Source organism: Leptosomus discolor, chromosome Z, assembly GCF_034619465.1.
Source record: "Leptosomus discolor isolate bLepDis1 chromosome Z, bLepDis1.hap2, whole genome shotgun sequence".
In the NCBI taxonomy this organism is placed as follows: Eukaryota; Metazoa; Chordata; class Aves; order Leptosomiformes; family Leptosomidae; genus Leptosomus; species Leptosomus discolor.
The window spans coordinates 57,381,748-57,402,231 of NC_141419.1; the positions used below are offsets into that span (position 1 = coordinate 57,381,748).

Genomic DNA, 20,484 nt, shown 5'->3' on the forward strand with positions numbered 1-20,484 from the left:
TTTTACTAGCAATAGCTAAATAAAGTTCTTCAGTTTGGGGAATGTTTTTCTTTTTTCATATAAAAGCAATAATGTTGTGTGCAGAGGTGGTGTAGAAATAGTAAACCATTCAGTTGTTCAGTTCAGAAACAGAATCATAGAATTACAGAATGGTTTGGGTTAGAAGGGACCTTTAGAGGTCATGTAGTCCAACCCCCCTGCAATAAGCAGGGACATCTTCAGCTAGATCAGGTTGCTCAGAGCCCCTTCCAACCTGACCTTGAATGTTTTGAGAGATGGGGTATCTACCACCTCTCTGGGCAACCTGTGCCAGTGTTTCACCACCCTCATCATAAAAAATTTGTTCCTTGTATCTAGTCTAAATCTACCCTCTTTTAGTTTAAAATCATTACCCCTTGTCCTATCACTGTAGGCCCTATTAAAAAGTCTGTCCCTGTCTTTCTCGTAGGCCCCCTCTAAGTACTGGAAGGCCACTATAAGGTCTCCCTGGTGCCTTCTCTTCTCCAGGCTGAACAACCCCAACACTCCCAACCCTGTCTTCATAGGGGAGGTGCTCCAGCCCTCTGATCGTTTCTGTGGCCCTCCTCTGGACTCAATCCAACACGTCCATGTCTTTCTTGTGCTGAGGACTCCACAGCTGGACGGAGTACTCCAGATGAGATCTCACCAGATTACGGAGTAAATGATTTGTCCTCATCCTGGGCCAATTTTACCGTAGGGCAGTAAAAACCAGTAGAAGCAACTTACATCCTGTGCTCTCTAAAGGAGACCCTAGTTGTGTGTATTTGAGGTGAGGAGCTGCATGGAGCTAGCAATTTTATTACCTAGAAGAGTCCTAGGTAGAGGAGGGTATGTGAGGTTTTTTGCAGGTGCATCCATCTGCATTGTTGGGTACCTGTCTGGCACTGGATGTTGCCTTGACAAAGCGTGTGGCTGAACTCCAATGGCTGACAGTGTTGGTTTAGTAACATGAATCTGGTTTTCATCTATAAAAACAAATGTCTGCATTTGCTAACATGCTCTCAGGCACAGGGGATCTCATTCTTAAATCAACCATGTGTTTTTCTTCAAGTTTTAAGCAAAGAAGCACTTGTCAGTCTTAATTTTTTCAGTGCAAACAACTTTGCCTTTGATGCCTGGGAACCTCAGGCTGGTTTTACATGCTATAGAAAGATAGGGTGATATTGTACCTGCAGTCTTTGTAGAATATCCTGTTGGCAGCACTGTGAGTTGAGTGTGTAGAATCAGGATGAACATGGCCTACGGAAAGTTCCTGGAAAATAACAAAGCTATTCTGTATTATATTTGTTTTTTTCCAGAAAAGTCTAGGTAGCATTCCTTGACACAGGTTTACACTTTTGGAAGTATCTAAGGTAGATTTAGAATGAATTCTAACTTAACTGCAACATTACAAATGACAATTTATTCTTTTTCCTTCTTTTCTTATTCCCCATTCATTTACCACTGCGTTCTCAAGAAGAGTTGAAAATGGTTTTCTAAAATGCTAAAAGGCTAGGTTGTCCTTACTCCAGGAAAAGCTGTGTTATCCTTTAAACAACTTTCTCTCTTGTTAGCATCCTTCCCTTCATGTTGTTTTAGTAGCTGTTTTCTTGAATGCCACAGAGAAATATAACAATATTAGTACCTTTCAAATTGTATTACTGAAAATAAATACAAGTAAGAAACAATACTAATGTAATGTGATGTGAAATTCCTAATAAAATACTGCAATGCAGTCAACAACTCAAAAGATACTTGAGTGTCTCTGAACAGGAGAGAGATCGGAAACCTCATTGCACTGCATGGATGTTTAAGACCATTCCAATGCAAAGTATATTCCCCCTTACTGTTTTTTGTTTTGAGCAATGCATTATTAGGCTATAGGTATTGAAGTTAAAAATGGTCATCTATCAATTAAAGTTATTTTCTCTAGGTGATTCCTGTGTTTAAAATTATTCCGTTACCAATGCAAAAAAAAAATCTGTTAAAATTTTTGTGCCAACAGAAGAAACAGTAATGTTTCATGCTCCTGCCTTACCTTCTGTCCTCATATTTCCCCTGTGTGAGTAGTTTATTAATCTTACATCTGAAAATGGTATATAATATCATTATGCAGTTTTTACAGGTTGGGCAGTTAGAAATTGAGTGGTTAAGTGACTTAACCAGTGCCACACAGTGCATCCGTGGGTGTGGCAGACACAGATTCAGAATAGAGGCACTCCGCTCCTTTCTGTCCAGTGTTTTGGCTGTAGAATTACCCATACAAAAGCGGTAGGTGAGTTTAAAAATTGTTATTTTTCTACCAGAATTACATCATGGAGATATTAGGTCTCTGCAGAGACAGAAATGCATGTATACTCTTCGTTCTGTAGAAAGTATGACAAGCACTTACACCTCAATTTTCCTTCTTTCTTAAAAGTGAAAATGTACTTTGGAAATTAACTTTGGAAAGGTGTAGTGATTTCTATCTGCTTTTCTAATTTTATTGGAGATTTTTTCTCTCTTTTTTTGTGAGTTTCCTTGGGAAGGAATGTTTTCTCTTGAAATGAACTTTACAATCTCATGCACTGTGATTTTCCTGTAATCCGAGCTAGTACAGGTTCAGCAATTCTGAAGCACATAGAGAAGCTATAGATAACTGCAAAAGAGTGGGAGGGAACTGGACCATTCTTGTTCTTGAAAATTAAGTATTTTTTATGCTAATAGGCTTAAATGATTAGTGAAATGTACCCAAGCTCTGACTTTTAGTGATTGCCTTATAACATTGTAAGTGCAATTATCTGCCAGAAATTAATTATGAATGTATTTGGTGGCCCACAACATCTGTAGTTGTTTTTGTAAGTCTTGTTAAATTTCAACAGGGACACAAGTTTGTGGTCTCAGATATAAAAGGTTCCCCTAAAGTCTAGGTCAAAGTTGGACAACTGCAGATTTTTTTATTGCCCACATCCAAGCTTTGGTGAGCTTCTCACGTAGGTAGTATGGCTGTCTATAAATTACCAAAAAATCCTGTGCTGGTTTTCACTGGGATAAAGTTAATTTTCTTCATAGTGGCTGGTAGGGGGCTGTGTTTTGGATTTGTGCTGAAAACAGTGTTGATAACACACCAGTGTTTAAGTTATTACTGAGCAGTGCTTGCACAGTCTGAAGGCCTCTATTGCTCACTCTGCCCCCCCAGCAAGTTGGCTGGAGGTACACAAGAGGCTGGGAGGGGACACAGCTGGGACAGCTGACCCCAGCTGACAAAAGGGATTATCAGACACTATATGATATCAAACTCAGCAACAGAAGCTGGGTGAAGAAGATGGAAGGAGTTGGGGGCACATTTGGAGTGGTGGCATTCACCTTCCCAAGTCACTGTTAACATGTGATGTAGCCCTGCTTTCCTGGAGACATTTGAACGCCTGCCTGACAATGGGAAGTGGTGAATGAATTCCTTGTTTTGCTTTGCTTGCGCATGCAGCTTTTGCTTTACCTATTAAACTGTCTTTATCTCAACCCACAAGTTTTCTCACTTTTATCCTCTCATTCTCTCACCTACTCCACTGTGGGAGAATGAGTTAGTGGTTGCGTGGGGCTTAGTTGCTGGCTGGGGTTAAACCACAAAAATTCCCTATAATACCAAGCTTAGTATAGGCAGGTCACACTGTGTATTTCCTAAATGTCAGTATGCAAATGATCCTTCTTTTGGTGTTAATTTAATATAAAATCTGTTGTACTCCTGATTTGCCAGGTATCAAAAATGGTATAATTTCATTGGGATCTTTTGCCATTTACACAGCAGAATTTATTCTGTGGTCTTTTAAAGAAATACCCAATTGACAAGAGAGGAAAAAAATTATTTGGATTCCTGAAGTAGTAAAGAGAAGTGACAGATTTTCTTGTTTACACAGCATATAATATGTACTCTGAAAAATATAGAAAAAAAAAACCAAAACCAACCTCAGCCGTAGTATGGTACAATCCTGCACTGAGCAATAGTGTTGAATTATATAGACAGATTTTATCTTCTTCACTTTATAACCAAGAAGCAGTAAGAAAAACTTAATGGTAGAGAAGACTTTCTGTTAAAAAAAAATGCTGGAACACTTGGAGGACTTAGCTGTTGTCTGCTGCTTCATATCTTTTTTTTTTTTTGTCATGAGTCGACATGAAGCAATGAAAGAGTGGATCTCCGTGTTTCTGATCAACCTCTTACTTAACTTTGATTATATTGATGTGCCATCATGTCTCAAGACCAACTACTGTATAGCTTTTTCTCCCAATGACAGTGTTATTATCTTCCAATAAAATATTAGTTGAAAATTGGTATTGAGTATTTATAATATAGAATTAAAACTATTTGACAATGGAAAGAAAAGCTTGTACTTAACATGTTGGGTTTGGGTTTTTCTAAGTTAAGAGATAAGCTGCAAAGAGTGCTTTTTGCTTTTACTTTTCCAATACTTCCCATCATTTCACCCTGATATTTCATTTATTGACACACCACCAGAACATTTTATTGTTTTTAAAATCATAAACAAGATCATTTATTCTGTCAATTAAATATGGAAACTTCTTGCCCTTATTACTGAAATGCATGGAACCTGTGAATTACACAAAATCTAAATTTTAAGTATACATATCTGTATATACATGTGTTTGAGAGCCCTGGCATCCGGACTAATAAATTTGTGCAGAGTGCATACTCGCACAGAGTCTTACAGATTTTAATGCAGCTCTAAGGAACTGTGCTTACACACCAGTTTGCTGGTTTGAATTCTCAGTAAAAGGATTTCACAAACACTGGACCAAGTCATCCTCAAGCCTTGTGCTCCTGTGATTGGTAACAGTGGCTTTAAATTGTGTGAGCTTTGTTGTATAAATGTGTGGTAGATGCTTTAGACAGGTAGATAGAACTTCTGTGCAAAGAGAGTGAGTATAGTTGACCCCATTATGTGTTCGGGTGCACAGTGATCCTTTATATCATAGATGGCTTGATAGGAGACATCTCTTAAATACCCTCTTGTACATAAGAAAGGTGAGCAAGGACCTTAAGAGCAACAGTCTGTGGACACTGCTTACTGCATAGAAGGATGTATCTGAGAATTCAGTAAGACACTGTTTAACCTTGCAGGACTCTTGGAGCCTTGTCACAAGTTACATTAGGAATTTTGGTACCTTTACTATTAAAATTCAGAATAAATGAAGTTGCAAAAGTTACCTGTCTCTCCAGAACGTTGCATCATTTTAGAGTGCCTCCATCTTTTGTGGTCACTTGTAAGAACTCCAGAGAAGGAACCATATATCTTCTTTATGTGTTCTCCCCCTTCTCCTACACTGTCATCCCTTTCATGACAGGCTATTGCTTCTTAACTCTGAGAAGTTCTGCAAAACAGCCAGACAGATTGATTTTCCATTACTGCTATAGGCTGTTCCTTCTAATATGTGAAAAATATTTACATGTTAGGTACGATTACATCACCCAAACTATGTTAAATTAATATCCTTGCTCTGGGGGAAATCCACAGAAGGCAGGTCTAACATCTTTTAATGTTAGCCATACAAACGTACACATAGGTGTGCTAGACTACATGCTTTAATATGAGGCAAAATTCTCTTCTTTCTGCATTACAGTCTACAAGAAGAAGATCTCAAAGAGAGCAGCAAGATTCACAGAATGCTGGGGGTTGGAAGGGACCTTGAAAGATCATCTTGTCCAACCCACCTACCAGAACGGGACCACCTGGAGTAGGTCACACAGGAACGTGTCCAGGCAGGTCTTGAATGTCTCCAGAGAAGGAGACTCCACAACCTCTCTGGGCAGCCTGTTCCAGGGCTCTGTCACCCTCACAGTAAAAAAGTTTTTCCTTATGTTAATGTGGAACCTCCTGTGCTCCAGCTTGCACCCATTGCCCCTTGTCGTGTCATTGGCCATCACTGAGAAGAGCCCAGCTCCATCCTCCTGACACTCGCCCTTTACGTATTTATAAACATCAATGAGGTCACTCCACTGAGGAGTCTCCTCTCCTCCAAGCTAAAGAGACCCAGCTCCCTCAGCCTTTCATCATGAGGGAGATGTTCCACCCCCTTAATCATCTTTGTGGCTCTGTGCTGGACTCTTTCAGGCAATTCCCTGTCCTTCCTGAACTGAGGGGCCCAGAACTGGACACACTATTCCAGATGCAGTCTCACTAGGACAGAGTAGATGGGGAGGAGAACCTCTCTCGACCTACTGATCACACCCGAATGTTTCAGTGTCAATCATAAAACCTTTAATTTCTTCTTGTATATGTATATTTTGTTTTTAAACCTTAATAGCATTGCTTTAGGATTTAAGGAATCAGTTGTGAAAACTATTTAAAATTATTCTACTGAAATCCAGTCCATTTCCTTTACAGGTGCTCAAGGGCAACTGTAATTTTGGTAGAAATGCAAGGAGCGTTATGTTAGGAACTTGGTGGAAAGGATGTATAAAAATGTCTGAGAACTCCTGCAGACCATTGATGTAGTAGAACATAACAGCACCCTCCAAGAAGCTGTAGAAAACCATGTTTTGTTGCTTACTTAAGGGCCTTAACCTGCGAGTTGTTATCTAAATACACAATTGCCTATCCACTGATATAGGGAAAGCCTGTATCTGCTGATTTTACTGTTCCTCTTGCAACGCAAGGTCATTGGTTTCTTTTCCTTCCCTTTTGTTTTCTTTCTTTTTTCGAGAAGCTTCTGAGGAAGACCTTAGTCAGGAAAAATTCCTGTTTCTTTCTCTACAAAATAGTGTAGTACACGAAGTCTCATTATATAAACTTTTTAGCAACATGTTGCAAAGGCAGAATTACAGTGCATGACTTCTGGAATGGCTAACCTTGCTCTTTCAGAAGGATTTTCTGGCAAAAGTTTAGCATTGCTACACCCTTGGATTTTTATACCTACTTTTTAATAGGTTTGAACAATGGCTGCAATATTTAGCTGCTGCAAACTCACCCAGGATCTTTTTATTATCCCTACTCCCCACCCCACCCCTTTCAAATTAAGCAGTAACAGATGTCCAACCACAATTACACCAGTCCATGCTGCTACCTACAAGCACGCCAGCTACTGTACTTTTATCCTTTCTGTACCTTACAATCCTGCCACTGGGGAGTGGAGGGGCTGTATTAAAGCTTTGGATTCTTAGGTAAATCTATGCCACATTCATCTCCTGCTGCTGTTCTGGGTCATTCCTGAGCCTGTTGTACAAACTGTCAGTGACTTCTATGCCTAAGTTAAATGCTATTGAGAACCGGTAGAAAGATATTGCTAATAATTCAGATGCATATCCTTGCAAGACTCAGTACACATTGGCTGGGTTGTGAAGGTCTTTAAAGACAGTACTTTCTTTCGTGTTAATGGATGTTGATGTTCCATCTGTGTGTGTAGGAACACACACTATTCCTGGCACCTTGAAGCTTCTCACCGCCAAGTTACACTGGTTTCGTGCTGGATGTTATAGTGATCTGGGGTAGTTACTATGATTGTGGATTAACTGAGAAAAGAGAAAAATGAATCTTTGAAATAAAGACTAAATTCTACTTGAGATTTTCAATAGCTTCAATTACTATAGAGTGCTTCACAATTTGTATTGCATTTGCCCTGACAACACCACTTTACTGTCATTACATCTGGTTATTGTTCAGGGAATGGAGGCATTGAGGCTAACAAAGCAGTTTGCCCGAGATCATGCCAGAATGTGAACTAGGATATAAGTTTTTCCAGTCCCAAATGAGCATCTTACAGCTTGAGGGTTATCCTTATCAGAAGTATCCATACTCAGAATGGGGATGCATGGGATTTTCTCAGTGATGGGGAGGGAAGCTACTGAAACCAGATTACAACCTGGCATCAACACACCCGTTGCAAAAAAAGTGGGACCAGGCTGAATGTTTTTGCCATACTACTTGGAACTTCTCATGCCAATCCTTATTACTTTATGAAAATGCATAGCTCTTTTTGAAGACTTTTCCGATGTAGTTATTTGAAGAACAAGCTGACATTTTCACATTTCTTAAAAGTTTGCGTGAATTTGTTTTGGGGTATGTATAAAAGGTAGAAATCATACTCCTTCAAAACTTTACACCATCAAGACTCTTAAACTCAGGCAAGAGGAAAAGCAGCATGAAACCTCTAAACTTTTTTCACCCATCTTATAATTTATAACGGCTAAATGGATCATTTTTGAATGTGTGTAATAAAACTCACTCTTAGGCTGAAACATTCTATTCCACGTTCAAGCTGAATTCAGTTTTTACAGGCAACCTGTTAACCTCTAGGCCAAAAATAGGTAGAATTGTAATGGAAATGCTGATAAGCCTTAATAAAGCAACTCTGCTAAATGACACAGTTTCATTAGTGTGTGTACATACACTATATTACTCCTATTATACATACAGTAAGTGACACATGAACAAGACAAAATAGCACTAAATAAAACAAATTGGTGCAGAGATTTTAAAAAAGTGGTGAATGTGAAAAAACCTTTTATGATAAAATAAGAATACCATTTTGTAAGCCCTTCTTCTTGCGGTACAATTAATTACTAAGTTCATTAATTAATGAACATATTAGAGAAAGAACACCATTACTGACCAGTGGAGACCTGATATATTACTGGGTCAATAAACTATTGAACATGAAACAGGACCTTTCAGGAGAGTTTTTTCTTATAACCCACAAACACATATATTATTCTTGCATGGTCAGCACTTCTTTGGTACCCTTATATTTCATATTACTAATTCTTTTAATCACACATATATACGGCAGTGTATTATAACCTAGCTAATGAGTAATTGGACAGGTGACATTGGGACTGAGGCCCTGAACTGTCAGGCGTAGTAGAGCAGGATTTTTTTTCCCCACTAAGTTTTTGGGAGTAAAAGATAGTAAAAAAGCAGATATGATAGGAGGAAGAAAGGGAGATAGGACTCTTGTACAGAAATTTCTCAGGGAATAGAGATTTTAAGTGGATCCATGAACTATAAATGGCTTTAAATTGCTGTCTGATGCAGGTAAATAAATAAAGAGATGAAACATTTAAAATAACTCTGAACCTTTTTCATTGTCAACAACCAAGGATTTTAGCTTGGCCAAGCTGAAGTTGAATGTAATTTTCTTTAAGTCAGTATAGTTAAAGTAATTCTTTTTTTGTATGGAAAGAGTGTGTGTTTGGGAATTGTTTGGAAAATGCAAGAGCCTTCATAATGCTTCAGTATCTCAGTGGCCATAGGTACCAAGCACCCTTCCCCCACCTTAGCCCCCAACTAATCATTGATTGTGTCTAAATCTACAGAGATATATTTTCCTGGCAGCTCTGGTAGTTACAGTAGATTGTTAAACTGTGAATGATCAGAATAAGCCCCTCTGCCTCAGAAATCTCCATGGAAATTACATCTAAATGCATGCAATAAATTTATTAGTAGCAGTTTGAAGTGCACAGGTCATCTTCTACACTATTTGAAAACATATGTCTGTTACACATTAAAAGGAATCTCATTCAATTTATATTCATTTTTCTGTGGATATAGCTAGCCGCTATCAAAGTAAACCTGTGTGATTTTTGAAATAATTTTTAAAGGGGAGATCAGATATTAATAAGGTGTATTATTTAGGCAAATTTTAGATCTCTTCATGGGGTTGGAGTTTTAGCATTGCTTCTTTGAAATAGTTTCATCTTTTCCAAAATAGAGAAATACACGTTTGACAAATAGGGAGCACTAAGTGGTAGAGGGCTATGCCTCAATGTTGGAGAAAGTGATAGATGCAACCCAAAGTTACAGGATGTTTTATGAACCGGTCTTTTCTTGCATCTTGATAATTTTATTCTATTTTGGGAATATATCAAAGACATGACTCCTTTCTGTGGTGGAGTTATATCTTGTGTGAACCCCAAAGAGGAAACTTGAAAATAACCTTTGGATACCATAGGGGCAAAGGGAAAGAGATCTGTAGTTTTAGTTTTTGTATGGTTTTGTTTCCTCATTTTACTCTTGGTTTTAATCATGTTGATATGCTGCTATGGTAAGACATCACTAGTAACTTTTTCCTTCAGGCAGTTGATGCAAAACCAGGAAATTTGTGGAACACCCACAGAATCCTCATCCTACCACTTTTTTTTTTTTTTTTCCTGGAGGAAATAGAGCAATTCTTTTAAAGACTTTGGGAATGTATTCATCTCCATGGGACAACAGACTATGTTATTATTGAATAAGCGGTTTCATTATCATTGCTCAGGGATACTGATGTATGTTTTTGAAACAAAATTAATCTCTACTTACAAGAATAAGCGATGCTTTGATTGTTAGAAGGCTCATTTTTACTGTACAGTTAATACCCTTCTAGCCCTCACTATAAATTTGTACCAGAAGGAAGAAAGACATTAATATCTGTTTTCTATTTCTTTTTCCAGGCCATCCGCTGTACACTGGTAAATTGCACATGTGAATGTTTTCAGCCAGGGAAGATTAACCTGAGAACCTGTGATCAGTGTAAACATGGATGGGTAGCACATGGTAAGAAGTGTCTATTTTCTTTGTTCTGTCCATCTTTCCCTAATAAAAGCTAGAGTGATATAGGCAGTAGTGATACCTTTTGTCTGTACATGCATGTGCGTGCACTCTATAGGTTTGTGCATGTGTGTGCATGCATGTGCTTTTTTTACGCCAATTCTAGGATGAAAAAGTGAGAGTCCGTTATTCTAGCAATAGCTTCAAGTGCCACTGGAGTTCAACAGCTTGTGTATGGCTCAAAAGAATATTCCAGCTTCCAGGAAATAATATAGTTCTAGTAGGGCTTAGTAGAAAGGCAAAAAGTTTATAGTATGGTTGCACAGCAGAGTTTGTATTGCAAAGAAGCATCAGCCAGTAAGTCACGGAGCCTAATGAAAATTCAATCATACCAATGTCCAACTTTCACAGCTTTGATGTCAGAATGAAATGAGTGTATCCTGTATGGCTCAACAAAAGTGTGCATATATGATCTCCTCCCATGTTTAAGTAGCTAAAGAACGAAAGGAGGGATTAGAATGCCCAGATCCTGTATAAAGGCATCAAAATACACTTACAGACCTTCTATTTTATTTATCCTTTACTATTTTGCGTGTTTGGTGGCGTTTTTTTCTTGACAGTCTTGATTAATCTATTCATGAGAGAGAAAGATAAAGCTGTATACACAATGAGAAGGCAAATAAGAAGGATACCTAAAATAATTTAGTGGGAAAAAAAAAGTGTAGGGGGAGGAGATAAAGATTACTATGTTTGCAGAAGAAATGAGCATTGGAGATTTCTTCTCATGGTCTAGGCTATTGGCACTTCAGCAAGCACTGTATCCACTCCCCACTGCTGCCAGACATTCGGTGGGTTATATTATATACATTTTATTTTATCTTCATGAAACACGGGGTGGAAGCTTAGTACTTCCCTCCTAAGATGCACTTGATCTCTATTTATTTCGTTCATGTCCCTGTGTATTTGTGCCTGAGTGTGCTGACATACAGCAAGTGTGAATGCTCAACAAATTCAATGGCACAGAATGCCAGAGAAGTTTTTAAAACATTCACGTACATGGAAAGGAAAGCACGGGTGCAGGTACCATGCAGTCCTGTGTCACTACATAGTAATATATACAGCCTGCCTAGAGATACCCTAACACCACCAATCTGGTAGCTGAATGCAGATTTATTATATACTAGATTCTCTAGGAACACAGATTATTTTCACTCCCCTTAATTTCCAGAAAGATATCTTCAGTTGCAGTATAACCAGACTCACATTTCTTGGAAGGCTCGCTAAACCTCTCAAAGTTTGTATAGTTCAGGCGTGCTTCAAGCTTTGCGTGGAATCAGCATCTGAGGTTTTGCTGATGCACAAATAGGGAAGAGTTGTCTAGCTGTTCTCCAGTGTCTCCTCACATTGAGTAATAGAAATCAAGAGTCTAGCACTTAGATTCTGGCATATGGGCATCCTGTATTTTCTTTTTAACCAGTACGTCTTAGAAGAGTGTGATCAGATTTTCCTGCTAAATTCTTCCTGTGAGGTGGTTGAATTTAAAGTTGGAACATATGACAGTAATCTGAGATTACCACAGTGTGTATAATAGAAATGTCTCTGGTTTACAAATTCAGAAAGTTGAAAGGTGAATCTGATGATTAGGGGTACAAAACCTGCTCCCGTACCTGAGTGCTTAACATTCCAAATAGAAAACTTAATACAGCTGTATATTATTAGAAAGTGTTTGTTTTACTACTGCACCAAGTGAAAAATGCTCTGATTTATTCTTTTTTTTTGAACACTTTGTGTACATTCATCTGGAGTATTTACATTTTATGGCAGAGCAAGACAAGTCAGATATATGTTTCATATACATACTCAAAGCACAGGCTTATAAATTACTTCCTGGAGACTATGATGAATCTGCTTCAAATCTTGATCTTAGCTGTTTTCCAGGATTTTGAGGGCAGCATTCAGGAGACTGATCAATTCATTGCACTGTAGCACCTAGATTTCAAAATGACTGAATTAGGTTGCTGTTCAGAAGTGATTTTCTTTAAACCTTTAGAACGGTACTTTCAGAAGTTGTTCCTTGAATGCAAATAGTAGTTCCTGCTGCTTTAATTAAAGGGTTTCCTTCTGGTTTTTATTAATGAATTTCAGCTCAGCTTCTTGACACATGATGTAGAGCTTTACTGAATGTAATTATCAAAGAATAGGTGTTTCCAACAGGAAGTACTGTGCTTATTCAGTTCTGATAAACTAGAATCATAATTAACTGAATAGATCAAAAATAGCTTAGAATTGCAGTCTTCCCATGCTGTACTTGACTAATCTGAGCAGAGTTAATTCATGTTAATAACTGCCATTTAAAATGTTGGAATTCTTGGAGTGGGGAGGAAAGGGCATACAGCCACCACAGTATTAGTGCATTTAGGAACTTCTGGCCTGTTTCCTTTCTTCCTGCTTACATTGTCTTTCTCATATTTTTCGTTGCTCACCTAAAATGAGCTGCACACATCTTGAAAGGAAAGGTTTCCTACAACTTCTATTTCTTCTGTCTGGAGTAGCCAAAAGTGGGATTGTCAATATATGAACAGATTCATCAGAGAAGTTCTTTTGTGGCAAGATAAATGTTTCTGCTGGCAAAAGTTCAGCTTATCGAGTTTTGACCCTGCACCCCTGTGCTACAGTGGTAATACTACCATCAGTGTTTTTAAGGCTGAAGCCAAAAGCTCCATGGAGCATAGCAGTGTTCTCTAGTACTGCTGTGTATAATGGAGAGTTGGTTATTGCTGGTGTGACTGTCTGGGTATTTTAAAGGATTTCGATAGCTAGACTGTTTTAATTTGTTTTCAGCTGAAGCCTGGCTTTCGTATTGTCAGCTTGGGTGAGGATCTATTTTCTAAAACAATAAATAAATAGAGTTGGTATGCCTTTTCCTAGGCCTCAAGCAGGCAAACAGATAACGGTTAGATGTTTTTCCTTCTTTTTTTTTTAATGGTTAAGATACTTTGTATAGTCCATATGGTGAAAAATAAAATCTTATTAAAATCTTAATAGTAAATTTTTTTAAAGAGAATTTATTTGAACACAGGCAATTGGTATTTTGCGGCTTTTAAATAATGTAGGAGTAAGATGACTACACAAATTAAGACTTTCTTGAATACTTGAATTAGTTTCTTCTCCTGCTATTTTTGTTGTATTAGAAGTAACATACTATACTATGAAGACAGTCATGACATTTTACTAGCTTTAGCACAAAAATCACTTACTCAAACTTTATTGGAAATAGTGAAAAAAAAAACGCACTTCATTTGCCACCCACTTTCCCTAGCGGCAGTGTCTTCGCTTATAAGGAAAGAAATTAAACAAGTCTGCAGTAAAAAGGTGTTGATTTCATTGACTGCATTTTGCCTTTCATGCTTATCATTCATGTCAGAATAGCAACTACCATATTGCTAGCAGCAATACTCTTATTATATCTGGTCCAACAGATCAAAAGACCCAATGCAGTGTCAATGGGAAATACAGTCTATCCTGTCTCATAACCATGTTGCTCTAAAAACTGGTGTCAAAGTAACTTATGTCATAGTGGACTAAAGCTATTGTTTATGATATTTGTTCTATTTATTTTAGTTTCAGTATCTCCAACTTTGCAAAGATTTAAAAAACCCCACAGTATAATGATACTATAAAGTTTGTCTGAAATCATTGTCACCTTGTTTCAAGGAAAGTCATAAAATCAGAAATACTAGTTCTCTGTCTTGCCTTCAAAATGATCACTGGTAAAACTCGATCAGACAGCAGCAGCGTCTTTTTCAGATGTTCTTGGTATAATGTGCATTCTTGGACTAGCTGAATTTCACACTGTTCAATCTATTCTAGGAAATTAAGTATCCTGTGAACATTTTTGCTGTCTTCCTTCTTTTTTTTTTCTCTCAGAGAAAGCTGATCCTTAGTCTTCTAGTGATCTTTGATGTCTTTTCATCTGCATCCTGCCGGCTGGCACAGCTTGGGTCTGGGCTATTTATTCAAGTAGGCTTTAGTACCTCTCTAAGGTATGATGAGGCCACATACAGCCCTATCTTCAGTCCAAGACTTGGTCAGAGATTTGAGATTAAGTTCCTTTCAGTTTCTATGAAAACAATATTAACTAGTAGATTTTGGCACATAGCGCGAATCCAATACTCTTTTTCAGTTTAAAAATCGCCATCCAGTGAATACTCACGCTCAGAGACTTGCCATGTAGGCTACACTTTCACATTGTGAAGGGCGTTTTCTGCTAGTATCTATATGATGCATGTACTAGCTTGCTATAAAGAAGACTAACAATGGAAACAACTTCCACTAGAAAATGGAGAATGCGCTGTCATAAAGTCAGATGCATGGCATGACTAACTTCTTCGTTCAGAATGATTGTTTTCTGAATTTCTACAAGGTAGTTAATGAAATTGTGAGGTAAAAGAAATTAATCATAGAGTAATAGAATCACAGAATCATAGAATGGATTGGGTTGAAAGGGACCTCAATTATCACCTAGTTTCAACCCCCTCTGCCATGGGCAGGGACACCTTCCACTAGATCAGGTTGCGCAAAGCCGCATCCAACCTGGCCTTGACACTTCGAGGGAGGGGGCATGAAGTGAGAACAACAGCAAGGAAGGACAGTATGTAAATAAAGAAAGAAAAGAAAAAAGAAGAATGCTGTGGAAATTTTAGAAATTCCCTTACCCTGAAGTTCCTGAAAACAGTTGGTCCAGGAAGAAGGTTTAGATTCTAAATGTGAGCTGCATGGGAACAAGGTGGGATGGAAGAGAAGTTCTATGTTGAAATAAAAATCAGCAGATTTTCCTATATCTGTCTCAGTCCAAAGCTGTTGAGTGAAAGAAATGCAGGTTTGCAAAGTCAAAGATCATCTCTAACAAAGTAGAACAAAACAAAACACAAACACATCACAGATCTTAAGAGTCTCTCTAAAAGTTGGCAGAATTGTTATGTTGTTCTTTACTTAAAAATGGAGATAGAAGAGAAAAAACACTAAAAAACAAAGGGAGAAATGTAATCCTATTATTACAGTTTGCTGGTAAAATAATTGGGTTATTTTTGAGTAGTTCTATAGGATAGAAAAATTACCCAGAATTTTAGCATACCAGACATACTTGTATCCTTCTATTCAGTTCATTTAATTATTTAAAATGCTTTAAAATTACTTGAGAACATCATAGATGTCTTTTTTTTTTTTTTTTTTAGTTACATGGAGTTTTTTTAAGAAAGTAATTATCTATAATTCATTGATAACAAAGGTTAGCTTTTCATGACTTTCAAAACAAAACTATTTTAGATCTAGTCTGGATTTTCCGGTCTTCTACTGACAAAATACTTTTAATCCATCTGTTACAACTTCCTTTTGACCCTGAAGGCTGAGGTGTATTTTTCATTACTCTGTTAAACACTTTTTTTTAAGTCTCACCCTCTGCCTATGCCATCCCTTTTTGATTCCCTTCAGCAGCAATTCCAAAAGCAGCTGATGGAGCACAGAGAATATGCACTCAGATTACCCAGTATCTGGTTTTAAAGCCTGCCACATTGGTAGCAATGATGTGATGTAGTGTTTGCTTTGGGTTACTCTGATATCACCTTCAATGTTTGTCAAGCTGAGGTAAAAGAGGGGTCAATACTGGATCCAGTCTTATTCAACATATTCATCAACGACCTGGATGAAGGGATGGAGTGCACCCTCAGCAAGTTTGCTGATGACATGAAACTGGGAGGAGTGGCTGACATGGCAGTAGTCTGTGCTGCCATTCAGCAAGACCTGGACAGGCTGGAGAGCTGGTTGGAGAGAAACCTCATGAGGTTCAATAAGGGCAAGTGTAGGGTCCTGCACCTGGGGAGGAATAACCCCATGCACCAGTACAGGCTAGGGATCGACCTGCTGGAGAGCAGCTCTGTGGAGAAGGACCTGGGATTTCTGGTGGACAGAAGGTTAACCATGAGCCATCAATGTGCCCTTGTGGCCAAGAAGGCCAATGGTGTCCTGGGGTGCATTAAGAAGAATGTGGCCAGCAGGTCCAGGGAGGTTCTCCTCCCCCTCTACTCTGCCCTGGTGAGGCCACATCTGGAATGCTGTGTCCAGTTCTGGGCTCCTCAGTTCAAGAAAGACAGGGAGCTACTGGAGAGTCCAGTGGAGGGCTACTAAGATGATGAGGGGACTGGAGCATCTCTCTGATGAGGAAAGGCTGAGAAACCTGGAGCTCTTTAGCCTGGAGAAGAGAAGACTGAGACGGGACCTTATCAGTGCTTATAAATACCTAAGGGTGGGTGTCAAGAGGATGGGGTCAGGCTCTTTTCAATGATGCCCAGCGACAGGACAAGGGGCAATGGGCACAAACTGGAGCACAGGAAGTTTCACCTGAACATGACGAGGAACTTGTTTTCTGAGGGTGGCAGAGCACTGGCACAGGCTGCCCAGGGAGGTTGTAGAGTTTCCTTCTCTGGAGGTATTCAAAACCCACCTGGATGTGATCCTGTGCAACCTGGTCTAGATGAACCTTCTTTAGCAGGGGGGGTGGACTAGATGATCTCCAGAGGTCCCTTCCATCCAATCCCATTCTGTGATTCTGTGATTCTGTAAAAGCAATTGAGAATATCTAAGTGTTAGGGCATCCAAGACAAACAATATTGTTTCAGAGGTTTATAAGACACAAGTGACAGAAAGGAAATTATGCTTAGTTGCCCCAAGATCAAATAAAAAGCCTTCCTTTTCCATCCTTGTATTCAGCTGATACTTACATAACCATATGGTCAAAGGTTTAGTACTCGTGCAAATTTGACATCCTCAGGTGTCGAGTAAGGTTTTCCCTGGAGGTAAACCACAGGCTCTGACTGACATGTGTTCACACTCACACCTCCTTGGATTTCCCTGGGGGTCCATTCATATTAATTTTTTTTTTCTTTTTCCTTGCCACCCCCAGGACATCTTAACGCGATCAGGAAGATGTTAGACCTTTCTTCCTCTTCCCAACTTTATTGTCTTGCAGCCCTGGGTCTGAATATGTCAGTGTCCCTTGGATCTGGTCAGGTGAGATTATTCCTGACCAGACATTATTCAGTCAGCTAAGGACTGCTCTAGCGCCTGGTAAGCCCTAAATAGATCGTGACCCATTCTGAAGCATAGTGCCATTTTCTGCTGGCTTGGGCTATATTCATATCTCAAAGTGAAGAGCTTTCTCATTGTGAACGTTTTCTTTTAATTTACTAATCACATCTTGTAGTGTCACAGAACTGGCATTAATACCGTCAGACACTTATTGGCAACTCTGAAATATATATAAGGCCAATTGTATAGCTATGGTCTCCCTTGACTAGCTGTCAGATGCCCAGAAGGGTTTAGGCTAAAGGTATTTCAAAAGTGCAAGATGTTGTTATTTGGTACCTGTCATTATTGAATTTACATTTTGCAGAGAAGGCTTCATCCCATTTGGTATACCAAATATCATAGGATAAAATACTAGGAGATGTCTTGGACAATGATGTCTTACCCTTGCTTCTTAAGGAGAGAATCCAGTAAGGAAAAAAATATGCTTGCTATGTGCAAGATGGAGGAAAGGCAATAAAACCGATTTTTTGTTTACCACTTGGAATTACTCTTTCCAGACATAATAGAGGCTGCTTTTTGGAAAGGTAGTAAGTGAAACCCTTATCTTGCCCCCTTAAGTGTGGTGATAGGAAGTTCACTACATGGCGTAACTTCAGATAGGAGGAAAAGAGTGTCTGGTGCTTGCTGCTTGATTCACTGATGAGCAGGACAACTTCTGTGGGACCTGAGAGTGCACATCACCAATGGATTTGTGGGAAGCAGTGATGGACTCCTGCAACATGCATCCACAATTCTCCAGGATGTTTCGGTGACAGTACCTTCTTACTTGTCTCTTTTAACACCTGTGCTGCTGCACATGAATTGCTGTGATGTGCTAACCACTTCATCATTTTATTACACTTTATTACATCATAAATTTTTATATCTTCTTAACGATCCTACAAGAAGCTTAATTGTTTATAGGAACATCTTAATTAACTAGAGTTCACAAGGTTAAACAGAACACAAATTGAAAGAGCTCTAAATGAAACAAACCCTACCACTCCATTCCATATAGCTTCATAAGGTTAAAATGGGATTTGACTGGAAGAATAAAAAACTCATACTGCTTTCAGATATTACACAGTGATAATAGTACCATGGGTAACTTCACCTCAACTGTTTTGCAAATGTGAAATTCAATGGAAAAAACTTTTTTTTTTTTTTTTTTTCTTTTACCTGCTAGGAAGAATTTCAATTTGAGCTGTAGCATTATGAGAAAAATTGCCTCAGATTAATTTAGCAGACAATAGTGTTACTTTATTATCCCATTTCCATCTGGATTTTAGAAATAGAAAAGATAATACAAGAAATGTAGAACATGGGTCTCAAAGACTTTTCTAATTATATTCTAATTGATTACAGTAAATTTTTCTGAAGTATTTTCTACAGGAGCTTTCTACAGTGGTCACAGTACATGAATTGAGGCGGGAAAGATAGATGTTTATGAATGGTAGAACTAGCTGTGTGAACCCGTCTTCCCAGAGTCTGAACATCTTCAACTGTCTGCAGCTTTAGGACATCAGGTTTTCCTGGGAAAACTGAGGTGGTTTAACACATGTGGGAGAGCATTTCACAGGCTTGAACCATAGTTATACCCTGGACTGCAACACCACCATGGTCTTGGCTTGCCTTTGTGAAATGATTCTACAACACAGAATGATGTTAACAGGTGGGCAGTGCCTGTTGCATTTTCATTACAGTTTTCAAGGCTGCATAAAAGATGGAATAGATTGTCGAGAAGTGGTGGAATTTTCCCCCCTTTAAATGTCAAAGACTCAGCTTGACAGGGCCTGAGATAACCTAATATGAAAACCTGCTTTTAAGAGTAGGCTGCATCAGACCATCTGCAGAAATTCCTTCCAACCTAGACTTTTTGTGGATCTGTGAATCATAGTAAACAAAATTTGAGGTGCATTTGGATTAAGATGGAAATCCTCCAAATCCAGACCACAACATAGGACTCCCAAATGTACTTCTGTCTCACTGTATATAATATGTCAACCAGATGGTGTTAGGACCATTAAGATACATATTAATTCCTATCTCACCATTATTAAGGGAGAGAATATTTTTAAGAAGGCTGATAGGAAGGAGGCATTTGGCTTTGGAGACAAGAGATAGGAAAGATTGAAGATGGTGTTTAATGAGCGAAGATCGATGTCTAGTCAAGGTAATAGAAAGAAATAGATTACTTTAGTGGCTTCCATTATAAATTGTAGGTTTCAGCAATGACCCTGTCAATCTCTGTGTCAAGAAGTAGCAAAAGTGGAGCTGCCCCATGAAGTTGTCTGAGCCAGGAGTCAAGGGCAACTCCAGCACTGGCCATTCCTGCACCATAAGCATAGCTCCTCAAGGTCTGATCATGGTAGACAGAACCAGGTGCTAGTAACTGGGTCCATTGACAACCTCAGGCATAGCAAGGGTCAATCCAGGGGCACCAGTCAGAAACAAAAGAAGATGGGGCCAGAGACAGGGCTGAAGACCAGGCTGTAACATGTGTCTCAGGGTCGTCTGGAAGACAGGGCTACAGACAGGCAAACATACAAGGTATCTTAGGTAGGGAATGGACACCCAGGCCTGAGATTTAGGAGGGGTCCTGGACCCATTGACTGAGAATGCAGGGTGGAGATCTCTGGAGAGGCTGGTCAGCACAATGAAGGGCTGTTGCTGCACTCAGGACCATGACACGATGGAAGGATCAGTAGTTGCTGCCGCTAGCATAGGTTACAGGTGATACCAACACAGACAAAAGCAGCTGTGTGTTGGGATGTTCACAGGATTAGTCTACATGTGTTTCTCCATCTGGGTAATAATCAGTGCTGAATTCCTCCTTCACATA

The 20,484-nt window shown here is 38.9% G+C and overlaps 1 protein-coding gene across 1 annotated transcript in view; it reads left to right on the forward strand.

The window, feature by feature from the left end:
* The window catches only part of BNC2 (basonuclin zinc finger protein 2), a 235,956-nt gene that overhangs the window by 108,165 nt on the left and 107,307 nt on the right, over positions 1-20,484 (forward strand). The window contains exon 2 of the mRNA XM_086479791.1: positions 10,424-10,526. Within this exon, the coding sequence (XP_086335917.1) occupies positions 10,424-10,526 (103 nt within the window). The remainder of the gene's footprint in view (positions 1-10,423; positions 10,527-20,484) is intronic.